Source organism: Protopterus annectens, chromosome 3.part1 (genome assembly GCF_019279795.1).
Source record: "Protopterus annectens isolate FY-2018-M chromosome 3.part1, PAN1.0, whole genome shotgun sequence".
In the NCBI taxonomy this organism is placed as follows: Eukaryota; Metazoa; Chordata; order Ceratodontiformes; family Protopteridae; genus Protopterus; species Protopterus annectens.
In genome coordinates, this window is record NC_056732.1 from 1228846254 (window position 1) to 1228866265 (window position 20012).

The following is a 20012-nucleotide window of genomic DNA, read 5'->3' on the forward strand; positions in this document are numbered from 1 at the left end:
ACAATCAGTTGAGGAACAAAGAGTAAAATGGCATTAACAGTGTGTAATTAGGTAACTCAAAACTCTAAAATACCATCTGCAGAACTTAAAGCACAACTGCCAGAGGGTAAACTCAGAGGTAGTTTAGCACTAGAAACTCACAAAATGGTTAATACTTTTCAACTCATTTAACATTTGCATATGGTTAAAAATATGTTGGTGATTATTAAAAAAAAAAACAGAGCAATAACTGTCTAACTGTAAGCAGTTCACATAAACTGTTATATGCAACTGTGGCAGGTCAAGCATCCACCTTTAATAATATTGATACCTACACAATATTCTTGTTCTGAGTTAGTTACAAAAAACTATGAAGGATTTAGTTTTGCTGGGTATCAGGTGAAAAAGACCACTGAAATTAAATTGCCACAAAATCATTTAGAGAATGATTATATATGAAACAGAACAGTAGAGCCAAATGGTCCTTCTCTGAAGAAATAAAAGGTATAGTCTCATACCAGAATATTTAGACAACAGCGATATCAAAGTTAGCAAGAATGTAGACCAGTTATACCTGTATATTCAGTACAAGGCTTATCAATTAGATTAACAAGCAACATCAGCTTAATGACATGAAAATACCAAAGTATTTTATATATCTAGTGTGCTCTTGCAGGTTAGGTAACAGTGTTTGTCTGCTACACTCATGGAACACTGAAAATGCTTGAATTCCAGAACACTAACACTAAAACTTCAAATTAGAGAACATAACACTAGTCATCATGTAACTGCATGAGCTACATTAAAAAGGGAGGACTAGATGAATGCAAATAGGTAGAAATGTATTACAAGTATAACACTGTGTCACTAGAAATGCAACAGCATTATTCAGTTGTCGGAATATGAGAATGTCATAATACACCTTCAGTGCAGAAAAAAATTAAATGAAAACACTACACAGAGAGAGTAGAGAAATGGCAGACACTTAACAACTTAAAAACTTACTGCATAGAAACACTGGATGCATTACATTTAACTTTTGACAGAGATTCTAAGACTTGTTCCTAGGTTATTTCAGGAAAACTAAACATTCAGGGATAGTGGGTACAACAAAGTGGGAGGTAGGGCAAAGTTAGCTCTAAATTTCTTTGTTAATATATGGCTTGATCCTTGGGGCTTAAGTGTGATATTATTACAAATAAGCTCAATGCATTATTGATTAATATTCCTTATTTTCCTAACATAATTGAAGAAATATTTCTGGATTCCTTTGGACCTGTCACAAGCTTAAGTTTGTATGCTGTTTTAAGTTGTCTAATAGTTCCTTTCTGGCATGCTTGGTTGTGTTCTTGAAGCAGGGGTTGGGAATTTCTTACAACGTTTCATTATATGTTCATATGTAAGTAGTAGGCTAGCTGCCCTGGTAGACCATTTTAAGCCTAGCCAATTTTCCTTCCAAAAATGACACTCAAACTCTGTACCTAGTGTACGTGAGGTAAACAACTTAACATTATACAAACCCCCTATTATTTTCCTTCTTTTGTTATACAATTTATTAATACTGGAATTTCGCCTGGGGTGTTTATTCACAAATATAGCATTACATTTAACGTAGAAGGGTACGGACTTTTCTATGCAGTTGTTTAAATGCTGATGAAAATTGCAGGTGAATGATGTCTCAGTTCTTCAGAGTGTCTCCTTTGCATGAGAGTTACAGAGACTTTGCTGCATCTGAAAGCATCTGCTGCAGCTAAAAGAATGAAAATATCATTTTGCACTTCTGCTAATTATTTTTACTGTATGTCATAAGAATCCTGTATTGTTTATTACATTTCTTGCACTTTAGTTAAATTTCAAAGCTGAACTGTTTTCACTGCTCCTGTAGTACTTAATTACACTGTGTCTGCTAGTTTTACAGGGCTGTATTATCTAGATTGTGTGGTTTCTCTGCACTTGAGCTCTAAAACCAGCATTTTCACATTAAAGAGAGTTTTCTTGCTGCACTCTTGTGGCAGAAGTATGCCGTAGAAAACCTGTCTGAGTTGGGAGCTGATGGCTAACAGATTATTTTGTGTTTTACTAATTGGTCTGTAGGTCTTGCTGCTATTAAACTTTTTTATTATTCTAAATAAGCCCAGCGTTTGCACAGGTTTGCTTTCAATTCCTCAAAGATGTTCTTGGGTTTGCTACTTCACCTGAGAGTTACAGTGAATCTATTGCATTTAAAGCTGTCCAGTGATAAAAGAAAGTAAATAAATATTATTTTGTGCTTCTTTTGATTATTTAACATGTTTCATAAGAATCCTGTATTATTTGTTACATTTCTCATACTGTTATGGAGTTTCAAAGCTGAACTTGTTCCACTGCTGCTGCAGTAATTAATTACATTGTATCTGCTAGCTTTACAGAACTGCATTATCTAGATTGTGTGGTGTCCCTGTACTTGAGTTCTAAAACCAGCATCTGTACATTAAGATGGTTTACTGACTGCACCCTTGTGACAGAAGTGTGTTGTATCAAACATGTCTTAGTTGGGAGCTACTGATTTAAAGCTTATTGTGTGTTTTCCTGATTGGTCTGTAGGCCTTGCTGTTGTAAAACTTTTTTTCTGATTCTATATAAGCTTAGTATTGGTGATAAGCTGCTTTCCACACAGCAGAGGTTAGCAGTGTCCTATATAGTTGCAAATGCTTTCAACTTAAAATTTCTCTTTAAATAACTATCTCTACAACCTTCCCCAGTCCCACTGCTGCTCTACGAGAATCTCAGTTGTATGCAGAGTTGCATCACCTTGTTGCATAGTTGCAGTTCACACTGAGTATAGCACCCATTCTTGGTCCATGGCTATCATCCCAGTCCAGTTAAATCTACCCACTCTTCTCTCTGGTTAAATCCATAATAAAATCCTGAAACCATGGATAGTCACTTTCCTGCTATTTCTGTGGCCAATTTGGTGGACATGCATCCTGAGGCAATGTAGCAATAGTCTCATGTATATGGACAACCACTTAATCCTGAAACAAATAAACACACTATATGAGAGATGTACTTACACTATAAAAATTGGGACATGACTCTCACACAATGACAAATCAAATGACAAACAGGTTGTTAGCAATGCACATCATTTCCCTCACTAAATAAGGTCTCAAGACATAAACCCACATATGCAGAGGTACTTACAAGTAACTTACCAAAACCACAGAGGCCTCATATATGCTTCCCTCAGAAACCACTTGCAAACAAAAAGTACAGTTTTGTACCTACCATAAATGTAGATGTTCAAGTGCGCATACAGCTGCAGTCATCACACTTGGGTTATCCTGCCGTCAGGCGGGTCCTCGGTCGGCCAAATTCCAAAGTCTAGGTCCGGCGTCGGTTGTCGTCGCTTCTTCCCTGACGTCAGTGTGGCAGGGGTATAAAAGAGGCAGCCGACGCCATTTTCTTCAGTTTTTCTTGCCCCAGATGTCAGGTGCCCTCAGAAAGGAAGGCAAAACATGATGTTATGCAAACATACATAAGTAGATAAAACAAAACAGCAGTTGCAAGCCAATACACCATAAAGGAATACCCCGAATAGGTTATATGATAAAGGTGTTAGGCATAAGCTCTGTCCTAAGAGGGGATGGAGGGAGGGTAACCTGGACTGCAGCTGTATGCACACTCGAACATCTACATTTATGGTAGGTACAAAACTGTACTATGTTCATCATGCATACAGCTGCAGTCATCACACTTGGGTGGAATCCCATAGCTAAGTAAGGGTGGCTGGTACTAAGCGGAACTAGGAGGGGCTAGAATGCCCTGCAGGACTGCTGTGGCAAAGCCCGCTCTAGATTTTGAGTATAGTGGAAGGTGGTAGTGCTTGGAGAAAGTGTGCACTGAACTCCAAGTTGCTGCTTCCAAAATGTCTTTGGTAGGGACCCCCCCTGAGGAATGCTGCTGAGGTAGCTGTAGCCCTGGTGGAGTGGGATCTCATGTATACAGGCACTGATTTTCCATGAAATGAATAACAAAAGCGTATGCAGTGAGCTATCCATTTTGAAATAGTCTGTTTGGAAATAGCCTTTCCTTGAGCCCCTGTAGCATAGGACACAAAGAGTTGCTCAGATTTTCTGAATGACTTTGTTCTGTCCAAGTAATAACGAAGTTGCCTGTGAATGTCCAAGGAATGTAGTAGCCTCTCTCCTTTGTTCTGTGGATTTGGATAAAAGGCAGGTAAATGAATAGTTTGATTCAAAGCCACACTGGATACTACCTTTGGCATGAAGGTAGGGTTGGCTCATAAGGAAACCCTGTCCTGATGGAAAATGATGAATGGTTGCACAGCCATGAGGGCCTGTAGCTCCAAAACCCTACGTGCTGAGGTAATAGCCAGAAGGAAGGCTGTTTTCCATGACAAGTGTTGTAGCTCTGCTGTAGCAGCCGGCTCAAAAGGAGGCAGTGTCAGCTTCTCCAATATGAAGTTGAGGTCCCAAGCTGGAGCTGGAGGTTTCCGTGGGGGTTGTATATTTTTTGCCCCTCTGAGGAACTGCCTTAAAAGAGGATGTGAGAATAAAGGAGGATCTGTATTGTACTGTGCTGAAATGGCTGAAGCGTGGATCTTGATGGAAGAGAAGGAAAGGCCACTGTTTAACATCTCAGCTAGGTACTGTAAAATCTGAGGTATATTTATTACCCATGGATTCTGACCCTTATCTTGATTCCAGGCACAAAATCGTTTCCATTTGGCAGAGTAGGTTTTTCTAGTAGAGGGTCTCCTGGCCTCCAAGATGACATCCTGTACCTACTTGGAGAGGAGAGTCTGTTGGCAAATTAAGGTATTCTCCATGCAGATAGATTTAGAGCTCTGAGCTGGCTGTGAAGGGTCTTGTAATTGTGCTGGGACAAAAGAAGAAGAACTTATGGAAGGATCCATGGTGGTGAGTGTGACAGGCTCTTTGGGAGAGGATACCAGTGCTGTCGTAGCCAGTCTGGAGCAATGAGAATCCTTTGTGGCCTCTCTGCTCTGGTTTTTAATAGGACTTTGGCCAGTAGAGGTAGAGGCGGGAAGGCATAGACTGTCAATGTTGTCCAATTGAAAGAGAGTGCGTCCACTTTCCAGGCCTGTGGATGATAGGTCCTTGAGCAGAATTTCTCCAACTGGTAATTTCTGTGGGTAGCAAATAGATCTATATCTGTCTGTCCCCATGCCTGAGTTATCTTTGAGAAGACTTGAGGATGCAACTTCCATTCGTGTGGGTCTGTCATATTTCTGCTTAAGTTGTCTGCTAGTGTGTTTTCCTTCCCTGGCAGGAATTGTGCCTGTAGTTGAATTTGTAATTCCAGTGCTGTGTTCCACAGGGTCATGGCTTGTCTGCACAGGGGGTATGAATGCGTTCCCCCCTGTTTGTTTATGTACCACATGGCTGTGGTGTTGTCTGTCCTTATTAATAGCTGGCCTGGATGCAGTAGGTCTTTGAAGGTCATAAGAGCATTTTGCACGGCTAGCATCTCCTTTTGGTTGATGTGTAGGTGCATCTCTTTTTGGGACCATTTTCCCTGAATACACTGACCTGCCATGTGTGCTCCCCAGGCGTAGTCTGAGGCGTCTGTTGTGATGATTTGAGTTGCTTTTGGTAAGCAGAAAGGAAGAACCGTGTTTTTTGGCATGCTTGAGCCCACCACAAAAATTCCTTTTGAAGGCATGGAATGAGTGGTATAATTGTTTCCAAGCTGTGGCTGTGTTGAGACCATAAGTTTTTTAGGTACCATTGTAGTTTCCTCATATGCAACTTTGCAAATGGTATTAGTAGGATACAAGATGCCATGAACCCCAGAGCCTGCAGGATTTTCCTTGCAGTTAGCCTGGTTAAAGTTGCCATTCTGTTGAAGTATTGAGACAGTTGCCCTTGTTTGTCTGGCATGAGGTAGGCCATCTGGGTTGTTGTGTTTAAGCTGGCACCCAGGAAAGTTATCTGTTGAGAAGGTATTAGTTTTGATTTCTTTTTGTTCACTGTGTACCCCAGGCAGTTTAACAGTTTTATTACAAACACCAGATGTTGCAACAGAATGTCCTTGCTGTCTGCTTGGACCAGGCAGTCATCCAGATATGGGTAGATTTGGATTCCTCGTTGTCTGCAGAAGGCAATTACTGATGCCAGGCATTTCGTAAACACTCTGGGCGCAGTAGATAAGCCAAAGGGCAATGCAGAGAATTGGTAATGGGTTGAACCTGCAAGAAATCTGAGGTATCTTCTGCAATCTTGTCTGATAGGGACATGCAGGTATGCCTCCTTGAGGTCCAAGGTTACCAGCCAAGACTCCTTGCCCAGCATGGGAAGAAGCTGCTGTAATGTGAGCATCTTGAATTTTGGTACCTCTAAATATGTGTTTAGAATAGATAGGTCTAAGATGGGTCTCCAATCTTTGTCCTTCCTTGGTACCAGAAATAGCCCTGAATAAAAACCTTGACCTTGTTCTTTTGCAGGTACCTCTTGAATTGCTGTCATATTCATGAGAGCGGTAATTTGTCTTTGTGCCTCTGCCCATTGATTTTGTGGCAGGTTTGTCATGCCTCTCATTTTTGGAAGGGTGTGAAAGTGGAACCTGTAGCCTCTGTCTATAATATCCAGAATCCATTTGTCCTTTGTAACAAAGTGCCAGTTTTTTGAAAATAAGGCCAGTTTTCTGCCCAAAGGTGCTGCCATTATAGCTTTGCTTGGCAGGCATAGGGGAAAGTCATTGCGTGTGTTTTCTAAATGACTGTGGTCTATCTTCTCCACCTCTTGGGGCTGGTGTTTGCCACTGTCTAGCTCTGTAAGATCCTTGAGGTTGTCTTCTACCCCTTAGGCGTCTGTATCTGCCCCTTTGGGGGTCTGTCCGTGGCTGGAAAGGACCAATTTTTTGAAGGCCAGTTTCTGTTGAAGCGTGGAGGCTGCACCTGCAAGAAATCTTTAACTGTTTGCATAGATTTCACTTTTTCCTCCATTTTCTTTAGTACCTCCTCACCTTTAACACCGAACAATACATCTTTTTGTAGTGGTGCATCTAATAACTTTGCTTTGACATGATCTGGTAAAGTTTGCTCTTTGAGCCAACCATGTCTACGTATGACAGACCCTGTGACAGCAGCTCTACATGAGGCCTCTAAAGCATCAAAACCACACTGCAAGGTATGTTTCCCCACTTGTTCTGCTCCATGCAACAAATCCTGCAACTCTTTCAAGTTTGGTTGTTCTGTTTGCATCATTTTGCTTTTCAGCTGAGATAGCAAGAACTGTTGGTATTTTAACATATAAAATTGACAGTTTAATGCCCTCATGGTTAAAGTGGCTGAAGTATACACCTTTTTCCCCCACCTTTCTAATGCTCTGGAATCTCTCTCTGAAGGTAAAGGGTTTTTTAGCAGTAGAGGCCTTAATCCCCTTGGGACCCTGTGAAATTGTTTCTGGGTCAGCAGTATGGCTTTTATAAAGGAACTGGTGAGAATCAGGAACCCAGTAATATCTGTCTGGTTTAACAGGGGCTGGAGGTAATGAGTCTGGATTAAGACTGGCTTCTGCGTACACATCATCCAAAATATCTAAGAGAGGAGGAATAGCCAGGGGCCTATGCTGGGGAAATAGTAGAAATTCCCTGAGCCTTTTCTTGGAATCTGAGTAATCTTGGCCTTCCCAGTGGAAGTGCTCTCTCAATGTATGCAGGGTTTCCCCAAAACAGTAGTCCTGAGGGGGGGAGACCGAGGGAATAGACTCCTCAGCATCAGAGTCTTCAAATGGGGAATAGGCATAATCCCGGTCTTCAGAATGGTCTGAGGTAATAGAAGCCTGGTCTGAGGAAGGGTAGTCTTCCTCCAACCTGGGCCTTTTGTCTGAGGGGGGTTGAGAACCCCTGATGAGAGTAATCAAATCCTCAGCCATTTTAAGCATCTGTTTCTTAGGCATGGGGCCTTGAGAGGGGGTTTGAGGACCCTGTTTTTTAATTTTCATTGCAGCTTTAGATTTAGTGAACAGTTTAATAGAGGAGGTGATAGGCCTGAAAACACCTTCAGAAATGGCAGGCCTCGCTAAATTTTCGGTTTCCCTGCCAATAGTGGCATCGGTATCTGCAGTGGGAATGGAGACCGGGGATCTTGCGACTTCGGGTAATGAAGTCGCCGGTAAAGTAGTTTCATCGGTAGTCAGGGGCTGTGTAGGCACCTCGCTGAGAACCGGAGAACCAGTAGTCGGCCTAAGCATGATCTCAGTACTCAGTGCAGGCCTCGGATGTCTGTCCTTATCCTTGCGTTTTTTGCCAAAAACTGGCGTCGGTGCATCCGACGACATGACATAATTAAATTTTTTGCCAAAATAATGAAGGACGAACTCCGCCCGGGGCTTAATAGTGCACTTGTTAAACCTAGCACAAAAATGGCAGGCCAAGACGTCGTGGTCTGGCCCTAAGCAAGGTATACAGTAAGAGTGAAAATCCTTATGTGGTATTTGCTTCCCACAAGAAATGCAATTATTAACTTTGTCTGACATCGGTCTGAGGCAAGAAAAGTTTCCCCAACGGGGTACTTAGCTTTAAAGAAGACTTCGGCTAAAATACTATTCGTAAATCTCAGGAGCTGGCCGACCAGCACTTGCGAACTGCTTCTGCTTCGGGCACCGCGCAGCAAGAAAGACTGGAGAAAATGGCGTTGGCTGCCTCTTTTATACCCCTGCCGCACTGACGTCAGGGAAGAAGTGACGACAACTGATGCTGGACCTAGACTTTGGAATTCGGCCGACCGAGGACCCGCCTGACGGCAGGATAACCCAAGTGTGATGACTGCAGCTGTATGCACGATGAACATCCAAGTAAACATTAACCACTGCACATAATAATACACATCACAGTGTCTCCACTACCATGCCTCTATGATGAAACACTCCACATTCAAACATCTTTGTCATAGGGGTCTCCATCATGAGACACATGGACACTACCCTCACTAGGTTGGATAAAGAGAGGGCTACAGTCAGTTGGCTGTCAAGAACCAGGATTCATCAGATCATGCAAATACTCAAGTCACTCAATCACAAATACCAATATGACTCAGTCATAGTCCACATGGGTGTGAATGATCTAAGACATACCTCCCTGGACTATATGAAGACAGACTTGATGGATCTCTATAAATACATGCTGCTGGTGGGTATGAGCATCGCATTAAGAAGCAGTCTACCATCACCAAGAATGATATCACAATATAAACAGAAAATGACTGACTTCGATAATTGGCTTAGTTACTGGTGTCATTCCAAGAGGAACCAGTATTTTTCATTCTGGAATGACATGATTGACAGACCACGCTGCTTTGCCAGAGATGATCTGCACCTGTTGTTGCTAGGCTTTTGAATATTGGGAAAGGCATTAGCCACCTTCCATAATGCCTTTTAAGCACTGCCAAACCAAGAGACATACCAATGTAATAAATTTGTCTAATGCCAAACTGAAGGCGCTATTGCTCAATGCTACAGTTATCCAAGACCTAATGGTATGACAGGCACTAAGCCTGGTATAGAAGGAGTGCTGTCACTGCATTGAAATCATGTCTAACTAACTACATAAATATGAAAGTGTTTCAGTTGCAGGAGGTCTCAAGTTCTAGCATTTTTCTGTTTAGACTTCTAGCAATGAGAACTGCCACCATGCATACCTCTCAACCTCTTAGTACAAAAAAATCTGGAAAAGCCAAAAATAATGGGGGGACAAAGCCACAAAAATACGGGCAAATTTTAAATATTGCTCTTAAAAACTTAGAAAGTTGCCACAGTAAAAGGTTTTGCATTATCAGGCATTTTCTGAAAGATATGAAGTCTGAAACTTAAATGACTGTCATTATTTAGGGAATTAAGTCCTCGATAATTTGCCACAAAAATCCAGAAAACAACAAATTTTATGAGGAACAGTGCAAAAATATGAGGCAAAAATATGAACATTCTGATGTCTGAATTTGTTTTTGAGTTTGCTATGTCAGAACAGTAGTGTAGCTAAAGTGGGTTGAAGAGAACAGCTGTTATGGACACAAGGTGTTAGGGGCCTCAATCAGCAGATTTTTTTTCATTTTTATTCTTCTCACTAAATATGAGGGCAGAAGCAGAGAGTGAGGGCTTTAGAACCTGGCACGTCTCCTTAGGATAGAAGAAAGTAGTGCCAGAATGGAGAATGGAACTTTTTTTTTATCTCATAGAATGTGTGAGGGGTAGGACATTATGACTTGATGAAAGGTGCACCGGTTCAGAGAATTAACCTTTTTTTTGCTCTCAGGTAGAGAATTTGGAGATAGGGTGTTAGGACCTGTCACTTCTCCTTCTCAGAAGGAGTGCCAGATTGGAAAATGGCACCACAATAGGAAGCAGCACCAGCCACCAAATGAGCCAGTAATAGCTTGGGTACAAGAATGTCCATTAAGGGTACTATGCCTAAAAAGACACAATAGGGGCAGCAAAGGCTTTAGCCAGTATGCAGAAGCTCTGGTATGAGAGGTGTAAGCCACCCTGGTGAAACAGGAAGTCTTATCTTCCATACATCCCAGGCTGGCACATGCTAGAGCCCTTTAGAATGACATAAACTACTTATCCAATTATTAAAGCCAATAATCTTGTCTTCATATCTAGGAAGGCAAGATACTCCAGACCAGTGATGTTTCTGCTTCTAATATGTCATATACAGACCAATTAAAAGCCCTATCATGCACGATGCCCTAGAAATCCTTTGCTCCCCTTCTTAAGTCCTTCATCCAATTCACTTTTGACTTGTGCCATTTCCACCATTGCCGACTTTGCTGCCCTTCTGCCATCCTCTGACTGCTGTGTCCCATCCACCTAACCACTACCTTTTTCTACCTACTGCATGCCCTTTCTTTAGTCCTAATTGCTATCCTTACTCTTTTTTTGCCTCTTTGCCTCTTTCTCCAACCCTTCTCTGACTACTCCACTCCTGATTCATTCTTGTTGTTTGTTCACTCCATCAATTTGCTCTAAGTCCCTTAACTCATCTTTGTCTCCTTCAGTGATCATACTCTACTTCCTTAAAGTTCCACAATACTATATTTGTCTTTATATCACTATCTTCCCCCAATCTGGCTTACAAAGTAAACTTTCATTGTTTATTTATGGTACCTTCATATAGATATCTGTAACATCCTGGACTAGTTACACTGAACTAGTTAAGGCTAAATCGAGTCTTTTAACCTTTCTGGTATACTATTGTGTCCATTGATTAAACCTTCTTACCTGAGTGCAGGTCATGTTATGATTCATCTACCTTGCTGTTACTTAATATCAATATGTATGTGGGTGCATGTTTATTATATGTGAAAATGTCCCAAATGTGCTAATTTGCATGACAGATATACTGATAGGGTAGTTCTTTGTACCATATCTGAATATCTACACTTGATTTTTTTCTTACATGCAGATGGCAGCCTGTGTTTACTCCACTGTACCATTTGGAAAGTTAGAAATGGTTCACAGTGAATCATTTGCACTTTGTGATGCAGTTGTTTATTTGTTTTTTTTTTTTTTTATTTGCTTATTTATTTTACATTTGTTATCTGAGAGTGTCCAGCTGGAAAGAGGAAGACTCGTTTTTACTGGAGTCCTGGGTTGAAAGAACCATAAAGCAATATATTTTATTTAACTCTCTATTTGTTTTTCTCAATGCTCTATTAAAGTGCCTCTAGCAAAATTCATAGTTACTTTCATACAAGATACGTTATGAATGGAGAATGGCTGAATGTATGTATAAATTATTATGTATTGTGTATGACTATGCATGAATGCTGACGAATCAAGATTAAAATACAACTGTAGACAATGCATTTATGAAGTCTGAAGGGTCTTTTTTAAGCAGTTAAATACAATATTTAGTTTGTTTTAAACTTTCTGGAAATCAGAAGTATAGTTATGGTGAGACAAAGGAGGCAGGCGCCCAGGTGCACTGAGTCGAGGGGGGGTGTGATTGGCAAATTGGTGTTTGTATTCAGTTTAATGCTACTCTTTTTTTTGTCCTCTCATGTACAGTGTGAAGAAGAAGGACAATAGTATCTGGCACTTTTCCTTTTGGTGAGGAGTACCAGATTAAAGAATGGATCTTTTTATTGCTCCTCATCCTAATGTCAAGGGGCACAAGACTAGGGAGTGGTACTGGGTGCCAAATGAGCTAGCTATGGCTCTTGTGGAAATATTTAGATGTGGCCCTTTAAAATGTACTTCTGTCCTACTTTGTTGTATAAACCTGCTAAATTACTACATAGGTATTCAGGCTGATCAATTACTATGATGGAAAGAAAGTCTGATTCAGAAACATGTTAAGGTCCTGCAAAAACTTCTCATTTGTGTCTCATTACATTGTCTCTGAATCAAACAATGCAGTCTAGCAGCCCATGTATCATGGTAGCAAAGGCACTCACTATATGAAAACACACACACACTACACAACAACACACACATTCAGACACTAAAACATGCTTGCGTGTGCTCGCACACACACACACACACACACACACACACACACACACACACACACACACACACACACACACACACACACACACACACATACACACACACACACACACACACACACACACACAAACCCCAAACAAAAAACCTTCCTACAACACATGCTTGCGTGTGCTCGCACACACACACACACACACACACACACACACACACACACACACACACACACACACACACACACACACACACACACACAGCCAAACTCACAATCCTGTATCTACCATACTGCAACAAGTCAGGCAGATGCACATGGACACACAGACACACACGCACACACGCACACACACACACACACACACACACACACACACACACACACACACACACACACACACATACACACACGCACACACGCGCACACACACATGCACACGAGCGCGCGCACACACACACACACACACAAAACCACATATGCATACAGACACTGACAAATGACCATCGTGGATTTGTTTGTCTTGCCTGTAACCACAAGTACTCCCACAGGAGTGAAACTGTGACTGCCATCAAAAGTCAATGTTCACCGTTTCCTCTTAGTGTTAAGTTTTACTCATGTGAGCAAAGCTAGCTTTGTTAACACTTCTGAGGGACAGCATATAGCTAATTAGCATTTACCACTATATCAAATTGCTGCATTAACGTTCAGCTTCACCTGTGAGACTAGTCTCTATGTTATGGCCCCTGTGAGGGAAATAATATAGTAGGAAATGGTCTTAGAATTATAAAGGCTTACTACAACTCAGAAACTTTTAAAAATAAGACTTCTGAATTGTGGTATGCTTTACTGAATACCAAGGACAATGTTTTAAATGCCACTTGGAACTTTGAGTAATGTAAAATGGCACCTGCATATCAGACTGAGCTTGGAACTTTGGGATGATGCCTGGAAAAACTGAAATGTAAAAACCATAAGTGTTTTGTTATAGTCATAATGTGACATCTTGTAAATCAAAGAGTATGTTTGATTCAGGTTTCCGTTTTACTAATGTCTGGTACAAATAAATACTTTTCTGTCAATTCTATATTTTCAAAATTCAAAGAAGTTATAATTTTCTCTAATGGCATGTGTATGTAGAAGTCAAACACTCACCTTGTTCCGTGCACTGGTAACTCCAACTTTATTAAATTTCAGCAGCTCTTTAATAACAGCTACACTTCCTTTGGAGGCAGCAATGTGTGCACATGTAGAACCCTCCACGTTTGCAGAAGTTACAAGTTCAGGATTCTGCTTCAAGAATAACTTCACCACCTCTGAGTGGTCATTCTCAGCTGCCAGATGTAATGGAGTCTGGCCATGCTAGGACAGAAACAAATCAAGAACAATCACAGTGAGAACAAGTAAAATAGCAACAAATCAAGATTTAAAACCAGCCACACCACGCACCCTCCCAAAGGTATATGCTGCTTCAGTGCCACGTGAACCTTTGCAAGGTGAGTAGTCTTAACGAATCTTTGCTAAATCAACTATGCTAGCCCTCAATTCTCCATTAAAATACCAAAGACAATTTACAAATAGCCCTCAATTCCCCATTAAAATGCCAAACACAATTTACAATCAGTAAGGATTTAGGTACTGCATCTGATATATAACACAAGCGGAAAGAACAGACAGTTGTCAGTGCTAAACGTTGGCTTGCAAAGGGACTGACTTGCAGCAATAATGGTTAAAGACTTTGGGCAATAAAATGAGAATGTGCAATACAATTGGCAATCAATGAACTAAAGAGAAACAGTCCTGTTATTCCCACTATCTCTAGATTTCTTTTCACTACTGGATATCAGAGACTAAATAAGTCATGTAGCACACTACACCCTCATGCGAATACTCTGATATCAATTTAAGATCATAAAAAGCCTGCCTAGCTGAAATAAAAACTACAACCTTGCTTGGAAAATGCTTGTATTTGTTGTAATATTTTTGTACAACTTGATGCCGGAGCTTTTCTGCCCGGGCCTCCGCTGAAAATGGACCTGGTCCAGTCGGAATTTCCCAGTTAAATGTAAAATAATAAATAATAATATATATATATATATATATATATATATATATATATATATATATATATATATATATATAATATATATACATTCTTCCTGGATGGGTCAATACTAAAGCTCGAGATAATTCCACTGGCTCGAGGCCCCTGTATCCCACAATGCTCGGCTCAGGCAGGTTAGTCAAATTTTACCTTTAGGTACTGCTTAGTTCTAATAGATATCCTATAGTTTAATTTTAACTTTTAGTTATATCGACTTCTATCTGTACCTCCCCTCCTTTTCCTTGTTTCTCGGCCTTCCGGCCTTACCACCCTAGTCCCTTATTAGATTAGTGTTGTAGGGGCTTGTGTGTGTGTGTTTCTGTATTAACAGTAATATTTTATTTTAATAATTTTTCTGTAGAGAGTGTCTGGATTGTGTGTGTGTGTTAGCCTCTCTTTCTTTCACGATGTCTAAAGACAAGGTTCAGGCTTCAAGAAGTGTGACTGTCAGAAAATGTCTCTGACAGATGGTCACACTTCTTGTGTGTATTGCCTGGCAGGACTCTTGTGCTTTTGTCATGGTTTTAGCCCTAGAGTCCTGCAGGAACGCAAGAATAAGCTTATCTTGGGCTTATTAAAGCCTGAAGGCCCCAATCTGTATCGGGGCAACTTCCAAGCAGTCGGCTCCTGCTCCTGAGTCGACTGCTGAGCATCAGCTCCCGGAGCCGATGTTTCTAAGCCTCATACTATTACCTCGGCTGGATCCGAGGCTGATAAGAGAAAGAGGTCCAAGTCCTCTATCGGATCCATGCACTCGGTGCCAGGATCCCCTCTCGTCACAAAACTCATTCCTCTCGGTCTTCCAGACTATCAGACCATGATTTGCAGAGGGTGGTGAGTAGACTTCTTAAGTCCGAGCACTGGCCCAAATGCTGCATAGCCCGACTCACCAGTCAGTGGCTATTCCAATACAGTCCTCCTCTGACTCCTTTGAGTTCGGAGCCAAGGCTTTCTCCTCTTTGAGGGATCTCGGTGCGAGCTGAGTGGCATTGAACCCTTGTCCAACCCCGCCTCAGTGCCGGGGAGGTCCTTGTCTCTTCGGGCCTCGGGCCTTGCCTGACAGGGGTGTCGGTCATGAACCAGGTTCTGCCCCACAGTCAGCTCCTTCAGCCCCTCCATCTACAGTGCCTGCGGTGATTTCTACTCACCCCTTGTCCCACACCGCAGAGAGCCAACTCCTCAAGATTCCCCATTGTCTCTCCTGACCCTGCAGGAGATCCCAAGGAAGAGGCAGTGCAAGAGGAAGCACATTGACTCCTGAGTCTATCACCTCTGACACTGACTTAGAGGAACCTCGATCCCCTCTGAGGATGTCTCCTTTGCTGACATCCTTGAAATCCTCAAACAGAGGGGAACTGGCCAGCCTTTAATCCTTTGGAGGATGAGTCAGTGTATCTTGAGGCATTTGGTTCTCTCTACCTCCTGGGTGTCCTCCCTTTGGAAGTGGTGGCAAGGAAGGCTTGGACGGCTCCTGACTCAGTGGAACCCACCCGAGGAGACCATCCAAATTTATTACTGCCCCAAAGACAAAGAGTTTTTATCCAAAGGTGTCCCTGTTGATGCTATGGTGGTGGCTGCAGCCACAAAGAAGGAGTTAGCTGATGTTCCTGTCCATCCTCCTAATAAGGAATCTAGGACCATGGACAGGTTTTCAATCTGAACTACTTATGCCACTTCACTCTCCAAAGAGATTTACTCAAGGATATGGGTGAACTGATGAAGGATCCTACAGCTGAGGGGTTCAAAGACACAATGAACTCCCAGTTGGCAACCCTAAATTCCATCGTTAACTCCTCCATGCGGCTGGTCTCATACGCAGCAGATGGGAGGCACAGGTGTTGGCACGCCTGGATGCGGTTATGCATTCAAGGCATCCTTCACCAACTCTCCCTTTGATGGATCATCATTGTTTGGTCCACAGGTGAAGGATACATTGACCAGGTGCGAGGTAGAAGGTAAGACTCTCTCTGCTATAGGAGTCCATTTTTCTACCCTTCTAGACCCTATCCCAAAGGTCAAAGGGAGGAAAGATGTGGTTCCGCAAACAATCGCAGGGAGTCTCATCTGCAGAGGCAGAGGGGGAATAATAATAGACGCCCCTAGAGGCAGAGGAGGTTCAAGAAACCAGGGTAGCAGAGAAATGTTCTCTGACAAACCCTTTCAGCACCCTGAGGGGCTGCCCAGCTGTCCACCTTGGAGGCAGTCGGGAAGGTTATCACTGTACCCAAAAGCCTGGCTTTCCCTTACTCAAGACAAATGGGTACAGTCGATCATATCCGAGGGTTACAAAATTCCCTTCATTAAAAGATCCCTTCCAGATGTTCCACCCGGTAAGGGAACAAGCAGCATTAGAAATTTCAAGCTGCTATCAAAAAGAGTCATCCAATCAGTCCCGCAGACCAGCAAGGATCCGAATCTACTCCAAATTCTTTTTGGTACCAAAAAAAAACAGGGGACTGGAGACCCATACTGGATCTCAGCTACTTAAACAAGTTTGTCAAAAAAATAAAATTCCGTATGGTCATGCTACAGTCCATTCTACCCTTCTTGGGTCAGGACAACTGGATGTGCTCGATAGATCTTCAGGACGCGTATTACCACATCAAAATGAACAGACGCTCCAGGAGATATCTCCGCTTCAGGCTGGGAGCCAGTCACTACCAATTCAGGGCCCTGCCCTTTGGTCTCACTACAGCCCCCCGGGTGTTCACCAAATGCATGGCAGTGGTCACGGCTCACTTGAGACATCAAAGATTCCAGGTGTTTCCGTATCTGGATGACTGGCTCCTTACTGCCACCACCAGACATCAGCTTCTTCTATCCAGGGACTTCACCATTCAATCTTGTCAAGCTCTAGGCATTTCAATAAATTTTGAAAAATCTGCCTTGTCACCTTGTCAGTCTATTATTTTTATAGGCGCCACCTTAGATTCACAGACTCTTTCAGCCAGACTCACAGAGCAGAGAGTGTTAGACATTCGGAACCAAGTGTCCCTTCTCTTACAATGTGTCAAAGTCAAAGCCAGACTGGTGTTGAAGGTACTTGGACTCATGGCAGCAGCTATTCCCTTAGCTCGCTTTCACATGAGGATCCTCCAATGGATGCTGTTTACTCAATGGTCCTTTCAACAACTCCCGATGTCCCATACCATATTGATAACTCAAGCATGCAAGAATCAACTGTCTTGGTGGATCACATCACCTCAACTTCTCCAAGGAAGACCCTTCACTCCCCCCCCCCCCAGTTGCCACGTTGACAACAGATGCCTCCCTGATCAGGTGGGCATTATCAGGGCAGGACAGTCCAGGGCACGTGGCAACCTTTCGAGTGCCACTTGCACATAAATGTCTTAGAGATGAGAGCAGTGCTTTTAGCGTTGCAAGCCCTTCATGACTCTCTTCCCACGGGGACTATTGCAATTCAAATGGACAACATGTCCGTAGTGTGGTACATCAACAAACAAGGCGGAACCAGATCATACCCTTTATGTCGAGAGGCACTCAGACTTTGGCAATGGGCGATCTCTTCTCAGCGTTTTCTGATAGCAACGCATATTCCTGGGAAATCCAATGTTATTGCAGACAAATTGAGCAGAGCAAATCTCATGCCACACGAGTGGTCTCTAAAGAAGTCAGTTCTAGAAGAAGTATTCCTAAGATGGGGCCAGCCTTTTTGCTGCTCCCCAAAACAGCAAGTGTCACGACTTCTTCACTCTACCAGGCCATCCCACCAGAGACGCCTAGTCCACGATTGGCCCCGGGACTTCTGTATGCCTTTCCCTTTCCACTGATACCTCAACTAATTCAGAAAGCCATCGCCTTGAGAGTGACAATGATCCTCATTGCCCCTTACTGGTCTCGACAGATACTTTCTTCATCGTTACCTTTTGGAGCAGCCTTGGCATCTGGACCCAGTACCAGATCTGATCACCCATCAAGTCGGGTCAGCTGCACCAATCTCTGTCTTCTCTAAACCTCACAGCGTGGTTTCTCCGATTCCAACCTTAGCCAGGCTTCCCTCAATATCTGTCCGAGATATCTTGATAGCCTCTCATAAATCTTCTACCCGGAAGATTTATACTAGCAAATGGAAACATTTTTCCTTTTGGGCATCATCGAAAAACATAGATCCCTTTACTGCACCTATCCAGTCTATTTTAGACTTTCTAGCAGAACTCTTTCATTTAGGATCTTCTGCATCAACCATTAGAGTTCAATTGGCTGCCATATCAAATTTTCATGTTGGTGTTTCAGAATCCAGCATCATGGCTCACAAACTCTGTAAAGCCTTCTTAAGGGTGTATTTCTTCTCAAACCTCCAATCAAAGACCCCCCTCAATGGGATTTGAACTTGGTTCTGCATCTTTAATTCTTCCCTTTGAACTCATGTTCTCTGAAGTTGCTTTCTTGGAAGACACTTTTTCTGGTAGCTATAACTTCAGCGAAGAGTATCCGAACTCCATGCTCTGTGCAGTCGCCCTTACTTACTTTTTCACAAAGACAGGGTATCCCTCCGTACTAATCCATCCTTTTTACCTAAAATTTCTTCTCAAATTAACCTAAACCAGGTTATTGATCTCCCCGTTTTTTTTCCCTAACTATTCAAATAGGTCAGAACAAAAGCTACATTTTTTGGATGTTCATCGCCAACTGAGATATTATTTAGACAGGACTAAACAATTCAGGAAATCTGATCAATTGTTTCTGTCATATGCGGAAGGTAAATTGGGCCTTCCAGTCACTAAAGTATCCCTTTCTAGATGGCTCACCTCTACAATTACCTTCATCTATGAGATCAGACATCAAAAACTACCCTTGAGACCTAGAGCTCATTCAACTAGGGCATTAGCTACATCTGTAGCTTTCCAGGACAGGCTGCCGATAGATTCAATTACATTCATTTCTCATTACAAATTGGACATGGTTTGTCAAATTTGTTTCCACTGTTCTCAAGAGTCTGTTCCAATAGGCCACCCAGGATTCCCATCCAGCAAGAATGAAGGCAGATTGACAACTTTAACGCTCCATGTTAGTTGTCTTCTTCTCACCTTCTTTCTTGCATCCCTCCCTCCTTCCCCAAGCCTGGACAGACCGAATTCTTTTGTGTTTTTCTTCCGAAAGTTGTTACTCCACACATTCTCCCACCTCTTCTATCTTTACTGAGGTCTGCCTTTCCTTGATTGTTTGAGGTGGGTTTCCGACTCCATTCTATGGAGACTAGGTATAGCTATCAAACGAGATCTGAGTAGTTACAGCATTGTGGGATATAGGAGCCTCGAGCAGGTGGAATTAGCTCTCGAGCTTTAGTATTGACCCATCCAGCAAGAAAGAAGGCGAGAAGAAGACAACTAACATGGAATGTTATGGCAGGTACATAACTTCTTAATATATATATATATATATATATATATATATACTTATTTAACATTTGTTTTCTAGGAAAGTCCGACTTGGAATAAGCCAA

The 20012-nt window shown here is 42.3% G+C and overlaps 1 protein-coding gene across 1 annotated transcript in view; it reads right to left on the reverse strand.

Moving 5' to 3' along the window:
• LOC122797762 (serine/threonine-protein phosphatase 6 regulatory ankyrin repeat subunit A-like) overlaps positions 1–20012 on the reverse strand; it is a 2341865-nt gene that overhangs the window by 889332 nt on the left and 1432521 nt on the right. Inside the window, exon 19 of the mRNA XM_044066284.1 lies at positions 13600–13806. Within this exon, the coding sequence (XP_043922219.1) occupies positions 13600–13806 (207 nt within the window). The remainder of the gene's footprint in view (positions 1–13599; positions 13807–20012) is intronic.